Raw genomic sequence first — 13,549 nt, 5'->3', positions numbered from 1 at the left:
CCTCTCTCGCTAAATTTATCAGACAAAATTGTTGAAACCTCTATTACTAGCCTGTTTAACCTCTTTCATATCGTCTGAGATCCCCAAAGTTTGGAAAGCTGCTGCGGTCATCCCCCTCTTCAAATGGGGGAGACACTCTAAACCCAAACTGTTATAGACCTATTTCCATCCTTTCCTGCCTTTCTAAAAATCTTCAAAAACCAAGTTAACAAACAGATAAACGACCATTTTGAATCCCACAATACCTTCTCCACTATGCTATCTGGTTTCCGAGTTGATCATGGGTGCACCTCAGCCACGCTCAAGGTCCGAAACGATATAACCGCCATCAATAAAAGACAGTACTGTGCAGCAGTCTTCAACAACCTGGCCAAAGCTTTCAACTCTGTCAATCACCGCATTCTTATCGGCAGACTCGGTAGCCTTGGCTTCTCAAATGACTTCCTCACCTGGTTCACCAACTACGTCTCAGACAGAGTTCAGTGTGTCAAATCGGAGGGCCTGTTGTCCGGACCTCTGGCAGTCTATGGGGGTGCCACAGTGTTCAATTTTCGGGCAGACTCTTTTCTCTGTATATATCAATGATGGAGCTCTTGCTGCTGGTGATTCTCTGATCCACCTCCACGCAGACGACACCATTCTGTTTTCATCTGGCCCTTCTTTGGACACTGTACTAACAAACCTCCAAACGATCTTCAATGCCATACAACACACTCCTTCCATGGCCTCAATCTGCTTTTAAATGCTAGTAAAACTAAGTGCATGCTCTTCAACCGATTGCTGCCCGCAACCTCCCGCCCAACTAGCATCACTACTCTGGACGGTTCTGACTTATAAATAATGTGGACAACTACAAATAACTAGGTGACTGGTTAGACTGTAAACTCTGCCTCCAGACACACATTAAGCATCTCCAATCCAAAATTAAATCAGCTTACTATTTCGCCTCCTTCACTCATGCTGCCGAATATACCCTCGTTAAACTGACTATCCTACCGATCGTTGACTTCGGCGATGTCATTTACAAAATAGCCTCCAACACTCTACTCAGTACACTGGATGTAGTCTATCACATTGCCATCCGTTTTGTCATCAAAGCCCCATATACTACACACCACTGCGACCTGTACGCTCGTTGGCTGGCCCTCACTACATATTTGTCGCCAAACCCACTAGATCCAGGTCATCTGTAAGTCTTTGCTAGGTGAAGCCCCGCCTTAGCTCACTGGTCACCATAGCAACACCTACCCACCGTACGCTCTCCAGCAGGTATATTTCACTGGTCATCCTCAAAGCCAACACTTCCTTTGGCTGCCTTTCCTTCCAGTTCTCTGTTGCCAATGACTGGAACAAATTGCCATAATCACTGAAGCTGGAGTCTTATATGTCCCTCTCTCTTTAAGCATCAGCTGTCAGAGCAGCTTACTGATCACTGAGCCTGTACACAGCCCATCTGTAAATACCACACCAAAAGTACCTCATCCCCATATTGTTACTCTTGCTCGTTTGCACCCCAGTATCTTTACTTGCACATCATCATCTGCACATCTATCACTCCAGTGTTAATGTTAAATTGTAACATTTTCGCCTCTATGGCCTATTTATTGCCTTTACATCCCTACTCTTATACATTTGCACACACTGTAGATGTTTCTATTGTGTTGACTGTGCGTTTGTTTATGTGTAACTCTGTATTGTTGTTTTTGTCACACTGCTTTGCTTTATCTTGGCCAGGTCGCAGTTGTAAATGAGAACTTGTCTTCAACTGGCCGACATGGTTAAATAAAAGGTGAAATAAAATAACATTTAAAAAGTGGGGAGCTCCCTTCCTAAGCATATCATTAGGGCATAACCACCCGCCAGACAGCCTCCAGGGTAGAAAATATATTTCACCAAGTTGATAAGTGCAATACCAAGTTTGGGGTATTTTGTTCAGCCCTTAACTCCAGTGCAATTAGAAGACCTTTGCTTCCGGTCTCTGCTCGTCATTGATTAAACTTGGTAGGGAGTGGGATGCAAAAGTGGGGCAAAGCTGCCTGCCATCCAGGACCTCTACACCAGGCGGTGTCAGAGGAAAGCCCTGAAAATTGTCAAAGACCTTAGCCACACCAGTCATAGACTGTTCTCTCTACTACCGCATGGCAAGCGGTACCGGAGTGCCAAGTCTAGGACAAATTTTTTTTTAAATTTAACCGTTTTTTACCCCCAATTCATAGGACTCCTGAACAGGTAACCACATGGTTACCCAGACTATTTGCATTGTGTGCCCCCCAAACCCCTCGTTTACGCTGCTGCTACTCTCGGTTTATCTTATGTGCATAATTTTTTATTTTTTTTACCTTTATTTTACTAGGCAAGTCAGTTAAGAACAAATTCTTATTTTCAATGACGGCCTCGGAACAGTGGGTTAACTGCCTGTTCAGGGGCAGAATGACAGATTTGTACCTTGTCAGCTCAGGGATTTGAACTTGCAACCTTTCCGTTACTAGTCCAACACTCTAACCACTAGGCTACCCTGCCGCCCCTAACTATACATTCATGTACATACTACCGCAATTGGCTCGACCAACCAGTGCTCCCACATTGGCTAACCGGGCTATCTGCATTGTGTCCCGCCACCCGCCAACCCCTCTTTTACGCTACTACTACTCTGTTCATCATATATGCACAGTCACTTTAACCATACCTACATGTACATATTACCTCAATAAGCCTGACTAACAGGTGTCTGTATATAGCCTTGCTACTCTTATTTTCAAATGTCTTTTTACTGTGGTTTTATTTCTTTACCTACACACACACACACCTTTTTCCCTCCGAACTATTGGTTAGAGCCTGTAAGTAAGCATTTCACTGTTGTATTCGGCGCACGTGACAAATAAACTTTGATTGGATGCAGCTGGGGATAAGATGATAAGGTCATCACAATGGCCCTGATTAATAGAGGTTTATTCCTCTGTCAGTGGGCTACTGACAGCCAAGGAGGAGATGGTCTATTCAGCTCAAATCATATGTTACTTGTCACATGCGCCGAACACAACAGGTGTAGGTAGACCTTACAGTGAAATGCTTACTTACAAGCCCTTAACCAACAGTGCAGTTTTTAGAAAAATACCTACAAAGAAATATAAATAAAGTACCAAATAATTAAAGAGCAGCAGTAAAATAACAATAGCGAGGCTATATACAGGGGGTAAAGGTACAGAGTCAATGTGCGGGGGCACCGGTTAGTCGAGGTAATATATACATGTGGGTAGAGTTATTAAAGTGAGTTATGCCTAGATAACAACAGCTCATTAATATAACAATGCAGACCTCTGTTGTTGGCCTGAATCATATTATTTTCTCCAAAACACACAGAAAAATACTCACCTTCTTCTCATCCTTCACTATGTAGTTGCGGCCAAGTTTCTTGGTCAGGTGTGGTGCCAGCACGTCGAAGCGGCGGCAGAATTCGGAGAAGACCATGTGATCAGGGTATCCTGTACAGACAAGGACATAGGGGGTAAGGTTATAAAGCTTTTAAAACATTTTTTTACATGAATATTTATTTTAAACACTGCTGTTTGTGAAGATCATTTGGTTTGAGAGACCCTTCCAGACCTTCCTAGTCTAATATCTACAGCCTCTTACCTTGTCTGTAGATTCTGAGAGCGTCCAGCAGCTTGGAGCCACGGAGCTGAGACCGGAGCAGGACCACATCCAGCTGCATCAGGCCAGAGTCTCCACTGTCCCCCTGGGCCTCCAACTCCCCTCTGCCTGCCCACAGGGCATCAGCATTGGGCAGCAAGCAGTGGATAAAGTGAACCCTGGACCTCCGCACAGTGTCCAGCAGAGCGTCCTACAGGAGATAGGGGAGTTAGCTGGGACTGAAATGGTAACAGTGAGCCATGAGAGAGGGCAAGGCCTCAACATGCATCGAGAGAAGAGCCAGCCTAAACAGAGACCAAACTTTTAAAACATAAGCACAGGCTCTATACACTGGCTCTCACTCATGGATATAATAGCACATTTCATGCATTTAGCAATCTTATGAAATAATCCACCTGGGTTTTAATAAATGGTATAGTTAAGGAAAGTACTCTCAGGAGCAGGAAATGTAATGCCTAGGCCCTACACGAGGGCAGCTCCTAGTGCCTACCCTTTCAAGCTGGAATAATATGGTAAAAACACAGGAAGATGGATGATCCCCAAGTGCTATGCGGACACCTCTCCCCGGGGTAGGAGATATATTAGGCAGTGCTAATTAAATGACTCCTATTACTGAATCAGCCCATGTGTTGGATTTAAATGAGAGGCCCTGTGGCCCAACACAACTTATGCCCAGACTGTTACAGGAGCAGAAGTGTAAATATGATTTTTTGGGAAGCCCTCTCGCTTTCCTGCTCTCCAACAGACCTGCCCTCTGCAGACAGCTTGCAACCTCTCACCACTTGTAGTTTGATCTGGATGCAGAGGGACTTCTTCTTGACGGCCGCAACTCCAGTGGTGAAAGTCTTCCTCATGCTGGTAGCGCGCCGCAAGGCCAGCTGGGAAACACCCTCCAGGCCCGCGATGGAGCCTGACAGGGTGGTGGCCCCGCCTCCTCGGCTCATAAACAGACCACTAATGTTCTTCCTGGAAAGGAGAGAGATAATCAGATCAGGTCAGATGTGTGTTGCAAGCATTGCCAATCAAGCTAAAACATTATGTGGATCTTACTTCTGGGAGTCCTGCAGGAGACTCCCTGCGTTGGTAGAGGCAGGGTTCTGTTTGGCATGGCTCAGCCAACCACGGGCGTCATACTCCACCCAGTCTGTCCCATGACTGTGACCCAACAGAAAGTGATGCGGCTTCCCACTCTTCAACAACAAGGTGTGACCTGACAGGTAGAGGAGGGAAAAGGAGTTGATAACAGTTATGTATTTCAATGAATGTTTGGATGCGTAGATGGATGTATATAATGTGTGCATTGTGTGGCAATGAACATAAAGTGCATTCGGAAAGTATTCAGACTCCTTGACTTTTCCCACATTACAGCCCTATTCCAAAATGTTTTTTTTTAATCCTCAATAATGCTCCATGACAAAGCTGGGAAAAAAATGTTTTTAGAAATGTTTGCGAACAATAAACAGAAATAACGTATTTACAAGTATTCAGAACCTTTGCTATGAGACTCAAAATTGAGAAACAGGTGCATCCTGTCTCCATTGATCATCCTTGTTTCTACAACTTGATTGGAGTCCACCTGTGGTGAATTCATATGATTGGACATGACTTGGAAAGGACAACACCTGTCTATATAAGGCCCAACAGTTGACAGTGCATGAAAGTCATGAGGTCGAAGGAATTGTCCGTAGAGCTCTGAGACAGGATTGTATCGAGGCACAGATCTGGGGAAGGCTACGAAAACATTTCTGCAGCATTGAAGGTCCCCAAGAACACAGTGGCCTCCATCAACCTTAAATGGAAGAAGTTTGGAACCACCAAGAATCATACTAGAGCTGTCGGTCAAACTGAGCAATCGGGAGAGAAGGGCTTTGGTCAGGGAGGTGTGCCTCTGTAGAGATGGGAGAACCTTCCAGAAGGACAACCATCTTTGCAGCACTTCACCAAATCAGGCCTTTACGGTAGAGTGGCCAGACGGAAGCCACTCCTCAGTAAAATGCACAACATCCCGCTTGGGATTTGCCAAAAGGCACCTAAAGGAGTCAGACCATGAGAAACAAGAATCTCTGGTCTGATGAAACCAAGATAGAACTCTTTGGCCTGAATGCCAAGCGTCACGTCTGGAGGAAACCTGGCACCATCCCTACGGTGATGCATGGTGGTGGCACCATCCCTACAGTGAAGCATGGTGGTGGCAGCATCAGTCTGTGGAGATGTTTTTTAGACACAGGGACTGGGAGACTAGTCAGGATCGAGGGAAAGATGAATTGGAGCAAAGTACAGAGAGATCCTTGATGAAAACCTGCTCCAGAGCGCTAAGGACCTCAGACCGAGGTAACAGTTCACCTTCCAACAGGATAACGACCCTAAGCACACAGCCAAGACAAGTCTTCGGGACAAGTCTCAATGTCCTTGAGTGCCCAGCCAGAGACCGGACTTGAACCTGATTGAACATCTCTGGAGACACCTGAAAAGATCTGTGCAGTGATACTCCCCATCCAACCTGACAGAACTTGAGAGGATCTGCAGAGTAGAATGGGAGAAACTCCCCAAATAGAGGTGTGCAAAGCTTGTAGCATCATACCCAAACCTGTTTTAACTTTGTCATTATGGGGTATTGGGTTTAGATTGATGAGGGGGGGGGTTAACTATTTAATCAATTTTAGAATAAGGCTGTAACAGAACAACATTTGGAAAAAGTCAATGGGTCTGAATAGTTTCCGAATGTATATGAAGAAGAAAACAACCTACAAATAAATCAATCACCAAACAGTATATTTACTAACCTCCTCTGTTACTGGTAATGGAGGTTAGCATCCCTTGGTGGTATGATCTTTGTGCCTCTAACTTTCTCGTGTGTGTGTGTGTGTGTGTGTGTGTGTGTGTGATGAATAACAGATTTGACTGTGTATGTGTTCACCTTTGCCCTCTCCCTCAGCAGGGCCATAGTAAATGAAGAGGCGTCCCAGTAGAGTATCCTCTGAACCCCCAGGCTGCAGAGCCTCCTCTTCCATCAGCCACAACAGGCCCCGAGCCTCATCAGTCCTCAGCGTCCGCACCTGACACACACACACATACACATACACTGGTCAGACATACCTCTACCCAGTCCTTCGGATGGTTGTACAGTGCTTTCAGAAAGTATCCATACCCCTTGACTTATTCCACATTTTGTTGTGGTACAAACCCATCTATACACAATACCCCATAATGAAAAAGTGAGAGATTTAAAAAAAATCCTAAAAACAGGTTATTCACAGCCCTGAGTCAATACATGTTAGAATCACCTTTGGCAGCAATTACAGCTGTGAGTCTTTCTGTGTAAGTCTCTATGGATTGTACAATATTTGCACATTATTCTTCAAAAAAAATATTCAACGTCTGTCAAGTTGGTTGTTGATCATTGCTAGCCACCATTTCCATGTCTTGCCATAGACTTTCAAGACGATTTAAGTCAAAACTGTAACTAGACCACTCAGGAACATTCAATGTCGTTGTGGTAAGCAACTCCAGTGTACATTTGGCCTTGTATTTTAGGTTATTGTCCTGCTAAAAAGGTAAATTTGTCTCCCAGTGTCTGGTGGAAAGCAGCCTGAACCAGGTTTTGCTCTAGGACTTTGCCTGTGCTTAGCTCTATTCCGTAAATGTTTTATCCCCCAAAAAAACCCTAGTCCTTGCTGTACGAAAGAGGAAAAATATATTGCATAACAATTGTGAGAAAATATGACTGAAATGCTATGATTCCTCAATGACAATTGCCAGTAGTGTGACAAGCATACCCATAACATGATGCAGTCACCACTATGCTTGAAAATATGAAGAGGGCTACTCTGATGTGATGCTGGATTTGCCCCAAACATAACGCTTTGTGTTCAGAACATCAAGTACCTTTCTTTGCCACATGTTTTGCAGTTTTACTTTTGTGCTTTATTGCAAACAGGATGCATGACTTAGAATATTTGTATTCTGTACAGGCTTCCTTTTCACTCTTTTAGGTCATTTAGGTTAGTATTGTGGAGTAATTACAATTTTGTTGATCCATCCTCAGTTCTCCTATTACAGCCATAAAAATCTGTAAGTATTTTAAAGTCACCATTGGCCTCATGGTGAAATCCCTGAGTGTTTTCCTTCCTCTCCAGCAACTGAGTAAGGAAGGACACCTGTATCTTTGTAGTGACTGGGTGTATTGATACATCATCCAAAGTGTAATTAATAACTTTACCATGCTCAAAAGGTATTTTTATTGTCTGCTTTTTAAAATTGTTTTATCCATCTACCAATAGGTGCCCTTATTTGTGAGGCATTGGAAAACCTCCCTGGTCTTTGTGGTTTAATCTGTGTTTGAAATTCACTGCTCGACTGAGGGCCCTTGCATATTATGTAATCATTCACTGCTCGACTGAGGGCCCTTGCATATTATGTAATCATTCACTGCTCGACTGAGGGCCCTTGCATATTATGTAATCATTCACTGCTCGACTGAGGGCCCTTGCATATTATGTAATCATTCACTGCTCGACTGAGGGCCCTTGCATATTATGTAATCATTCACTGCTCGACTGAGGGCCCTTGCATATTATGTAATCATTCACTGCTCGACTTTGCATATTATGTAATCATTCACTGCTCGACTGCGGGCCCTTGCATATTATGTAATCATTCACTGCTCGACTGAGGGCCCTTGCATATGATGTAGTTATTCAAAAATCATGTTAAACACTGTTACTGCACACAGAGTGAGTCCATGCAACTTATATCCTATTTTTACTCCTGAATTTATTTAATCTTGCCATAACATAGGGGTTGAATACTTAGACTCAAGCCAATTCAGCATTTCTTAAAACATAATTCCACATTGACATTAGGCTGTAACAACAAGGGGACAAAAGTCAAAGGGTATGATGAATACTTTCTGAAGGCACTGTATATCAGTAGAAACACCAGTCTCACCAAAATACACAGAAACAAGACTTACTGGGCCCATAGCTTGCTTTTCAACCTATACATACTTTCTCACTTCAGCAAAGACTCTCGGGCCAGCTCAGTCATACTCACACTCCAAGGCCTGAGGTGAAGCCAGCTCTCATATTATAACTCTACTTTGTAGGAATCATTCTATAAGCCTTTGGCAATGTTGGCAAATGTTTTTGTTACAAGGCTTTTCACCTGTAATAGCACAGCACCTTTCAACTCTCCGGACTAGATTTCCACAACAAACAGTAAAAACGGTGTGATTGAGGCAACTGATCATATTTACCACCAAAATATTTCACTGACAACACTGGCCAAAATCGGTCTTGCCTACTACTAAAACTACATACTGTGTACTAATCACGCTACATACTATTTCGAACACACTTTAGTTATGCAATGAGCAACAAATATCAACATACTAGGCTGAGAATGTGTCATCTAATGAGCAATGGATTTCATTCCAACCATTTGTTCATTTTGGTACAGCGCGTCACCTTATGTAATTATCATGTTGTCAAACACACGCGTCTCGAAAGACGATTCTCTTCCTCAAGCGCCTGCATCGAATTCTACTAGACGAAAATACGAAATTAGTATGACATCCTGCCATTTAAAGCTCAAATTTCACATACTATAAAATGTTTGATTTTGGCATACCCAAAATGCTTACTATTTAGAGTGCAGTATGGGTATTCAGAAACATCCACTGCTTTCAGATTAAGGCTTTAATTGAATAACAACCAGAAAAACAGTAGTTTTTCATAAAGCAATTGCAGTAGTGTGTTTTGTGAGGTCCAGACGCCAGAGAGAGACAGGCCATTAGACATGGCTCTCATTATGTCTAGTATCAGAGAAAGAGCTCAGAGAGCATTGGAGCATTCAGGAAGCCTGCACTCTACACAGGCCACTTCAGCAATTATCACTAGAATGCCAGTCACAACTGAGACTTTTGGTATAACAGAACTCTAAACCGTTTCTCTTGAAATGGCTCCTTCTAAATTAAAGAATATACAGTGCATTCGGTAAGTATACAGACCTAGACTTTTTCTACCAAAGAAATGTACGTTACAGCCTTATTCTAAAACTGATTAAATACATTTGTCCCCATCAGTCTACAAACAATACCCCATAATGACAAATAGGTTTTTAGAAAGTTTGCAAATGTATTAAAAATAAATAACAATAACAGTACTCAGACCCTTTGCTATGAGACTAGAAATTGAGCTCAGTTGCATTCGGTTTCCATTGATCATCCTTGTGATGTTTATAAAACTTGATTGAAGTCCACCTGTGGTAAATTCAATTGATCGGACATGATTTGGAAATGCACAAACCAGACTATATAAGGTCCCACAGTTGACAGAGCGAAAACCAAGCCATGAGGCCGAAGGAATTGTCCCTAGAGCTCAGAGACAAGATTGTGTCGAGGCACAGATCTGGGGAAGGGTACCAAAAAAAAATGTCTGCTGCATTGAATGTCCCCAAGAACACAGTGGCCTCCATCATTCTTAAATGGATGAAGTTTGAACACCTAAGACTCTTCCTATAGTTATTTTCCCAGCCAAACTGAGGGAGGTGACCAAAAACCCAATGGTAACTCTGACAGAGCTCCAGAGTTCCTCTGTGGAGATGGGAGAACCTTCCAGAAGGACAACCATCTCTGCAGCACTCTGTCAAATCAGGCCACTTCTCAGTAAATGGCACATGGCAGCCTGCTTGGAATTGCCAAAGGGCACCTAAAGGACTCACAGACCATGAAACAAATAAATATGTATACCCACTTGGCAGACTGAACAAAATGCTTCAGTGTTTTGGGGGTGGGGGGGCGTGGTCGATGGCGCTGTTTTAAAGCCAATTCCCAGCAATTCTACACATTTTACCATTCGGCTGAGAGAAAAAAAAGTGGGTTTTGAAGCTAATTTCCTGCAATTCTACAAAATTTGCCAAGGCTTTTTCTGTATTCTTATGCTGAGTTACTCAAAAATAACAAAATCCAAAAAAGGGGGGCCCCATGCCATGACATTTTGTGAATTTTAAATTCTCCCTGACTGTCTAGTTTTAATTTTGGTAGTTGTTAGTCAAGACTCAAAGATGATCTTGTAAATACATAGCACAATTATCTTTTCTATATACCTGATCTTAGTCATTTAAGTTTACACTGAACATTTTTTGGGGGAGTAATGGCAACGATTTAGCAGCGGCTAAATTAATATAGGGGAAACTCTGACACTTAACATTAGGGGATGATAACTACTACTGTTGAATTCTTTTAACCTTTATATATAAAAATAAATAATCCCTTGGTCAGATTGGACGTGCACACGCTCGCACGCTCGCAGCCACACACTCCCACACATATATAAAAAAGCCTCTTCCTGGACCACTAAAAGCCTTCAGTGAACCCATGGGTACTGACTTTTTAAATGTCAAGGGCCAACATTTGAAGAGTGTCAGTGTAAATTCAACTGTCAGCTTTCATCCTTGTGTCTCGACATCAACAGAGTGCTCTCTAATGTTGTGGGCGGTTCCATTCTTTTGCTTTTGTCAGCCTTTAAAAAGACTTTGGCCTTTTGCAGCCATCTGCTGTACACTGGTTCAGTGCTTTTGAAGACTGCTCCAGCAGGGCCAGGACCCCTTAAAAAGCAGAGTACTCAACACAACCAACCAGGAATTACTATAAAGCTAGCTCTGACACTGTCAACAGCGTATCATTTCTGTTTCCATGGCACACACTGGAGGAGAAGCAAAAAAAATAGGTTTTCCTCCACCAGAGTAAGTTTCCTAGTTTTGTTTGCTGAGTGAAATATCTTCCTTCTCCTTCACGTTTCTTCCTGTTGGTTCCTCTACACAGGCATTAATATAACATGCTCACTCTGAGGTGAAAAATAAACTACATATTCAACTGAAAATTATAAAACCTGCAAACATGTATCAAATAACTCTAGACTGACTCACTGTGAATCTCAAAGAACTCATGAATGTAATTATAATATGCATAAAGGTGCACTGTGAACTGTGTGGCAGTCAGAGAGGCAGGGTGCCATGATTACAGAGATCTGGCAGTTGAAAGTGCCAAACGATTCATAAGGGAGTTCATGTGAAATAACGCGTCACTGGACCTGTGCCAATATCAAAACTGAAATCCCATAGAAAGGTGAGAGAACTGCTATACAGCATGAAGCTGCCATGGTCATAGAAAGGTGAGAGAACTGTTATACAGCATGAAGCTGCCATGGTCATAGAAAGGTGAGAGAACTGCTGTACAGCATGAAGCTGCCATGGTCATAGAAAGGTGAGAGGACTGCTGTACAGCATGAAGCTGCCATGGTCATAGAAAGGTGAGAGGACTGCTGTACAGCATGAAGCTGCCATGGTCATAGAAAGGTGAGAGAACTGCTGTACAGCATGAAGCTGCCATGGTCATAGAAAGGTGAGAGGACTGCTGTACAGCATGAAGCTGCCATGGTCATAGAAAGGTGAGAGAACTGCTGTACAGCATGAAGCTGCCATGGTCATAGAAAGGTGAGAGAACTGCTATACAGCATGAAGCTGCCATGGTCATAGAAAGGTGAGAGAACTGCTATACAGCATGAAGCTGCCATGGTCATAGAAAGGTGAGAGAACTGCTGTACAGCATGAAGCTGCCATGGTCATAGAAAGGTGAGAGAACTGCTATACAGCATGAAGCTGCCATGGTCATAGAAAGGTGAGAGAACTGCTATACAGCATGAAGCTGCCATGGTCATAGAAAGGTGAGAGAACTGCTATACAGCATGAAGCTGCCATGGTCATAAAAAGGTGAGAGAACTGCTGTACAGCATGAAGCTGCCATGGTCATAGAGAGGTGAGAGAACTGCTGTACAGCATGAAGCTGCCATGGTCATAGAAAGCAGGACTTCGTTTAAATTCTCAATGAGGTAAACTCTTGTGTGAATATAGCTAATTTTTGTATATTTTTTTAAACCTTTATTTAACTAGGCAAATCAGTTAAGAACACATTCTTATTTTACAATGACGGCCTACCCCGACCAAACCCTCCTGTAACCTGGGAGAAGCTGGGCCAGTTGTGCACTATCCTATGGGACTCCTGATCACGGCCGGTTGTGATAGAGCCCAGGATCGAACCAGGGTCTGTAGTGACGCCTCTAGCACTGAGCTGCAGTGCATACGCCGCTGCGTCACTAAGGAGTGTACTTACCAGGGCTTGACTTGGAGCTTGGTCTACTGCAGCTACAGACAGAGATGTGCTGGGCTCCATGTCATCTAACGCGAGCTCTATGTTTTCCTAAGGGGGGACAGAGGGGATGATTAGGAACCAATGACAGTAACATAGATCTGAAGGGCACCAAGTTTTTAGTTGTCTACTTTAGGAATTAGTTCATTATGTTACTCATTATCAGCTACAGTATATACACATAACAATAGTAATACAATTGTTATAAACTGCTCAAACTGATGACAAATGGCAGACTATGAAAGTAAAACCATTGTGTTTTGTACAATGGGAGTGATTAGGCATCAGTTAGGACAGAGTTGTCAGGGATAATTCAGCCCTATTATGACAGGTGTATAGACTAGAATTAGAGAGTAGATCTGCTCATAAACTGCTGGTAAATGGCTACAGGCTATGAAAGTGAAACCATTGTGTTTTGTACAATGTGGTGATTAGCCACACATCAGTTAGGACAGAGTTGTCAGGCATAATTCAGCCCTATTATGGCGGGTGTATAGACTAGCATTAGAGAGTAGATCTGCTGTCTGAAGAGAAGTGGCAGTTAAAGACAGAGGTGTTATTCTTCATCAGCCAGCGAGGCCCATAAGCAGCTCCACTGCCTCGCAGCTCAACCCAGCTCATACAGCCAGTGATGAGTGAACTCGCTTTGGGCCTGGCAGCGGAGGAGAAATTGTAATCATATGGACCATTACA

At 43.2% G+C, this 13,549-nt stretch overlaps 1 protein-coding gene across 1 annotated transcript in view; it reads right to left on the bottom strand.

The window, feature by feature from the left end:
- LOC118391357 (unconventional myosin-XVIIIa-like) overlaps positions 1-13,549 on the bottom strand; it is a 107,385-nt gene that overhangs the window by 50,169 nt on the left and 43,667 nt on the right. The window contains exons 13-18 of the mRNA XM_052511033.1: positions 12,821-12,907; positions 6,569-6,707; positions 4,702-4,861; positions 4,431-4,617; positions 3,634-3,841; positions 3,373-3,482 (exon numbers count right to left, since the gene is read on the bottom strand). Of these exons, the coding sequence (XP_052366993.1) occupies positions 3,373-3,482; positions 3,634-3,841; positions 4,431-4,617; positions 4,702-4,861; positions 6,569-6,707; positions 12,821-12,907 (891 nt within the window). The remainder of the gene's footprint in view (positions 1-3,372; positions 3,483-3,633; positions 3,842-4,430; positions 4,618-4,701; positions 4,862-6,568; positions 6,708-12,820; positions 12,908-13,549) is intronic.

Source organism: Oncorhynchus keta, unplaced genomic scaffold, assembly GCF_023373465.1.
Source record: "Oncorhynchus keta strain PuntledgeMale-10-30-2019 unplaced genomic scaffold, Oket_V2 Un_contig_6244_pilon_pilon, whole genome shotgun sequence".
NCBI classification, from domain to species: Eukaryota; Metazoa; Chordata; class Actinopteri; order Salmoniformes; family Salmonidae; genus Oncorhynchus; species Oncorhynchus keta.
Note: the sequence above shows the minus strand (reverse complement) of the source record. Positions and strands in the feature narration are given on the sequence as shown.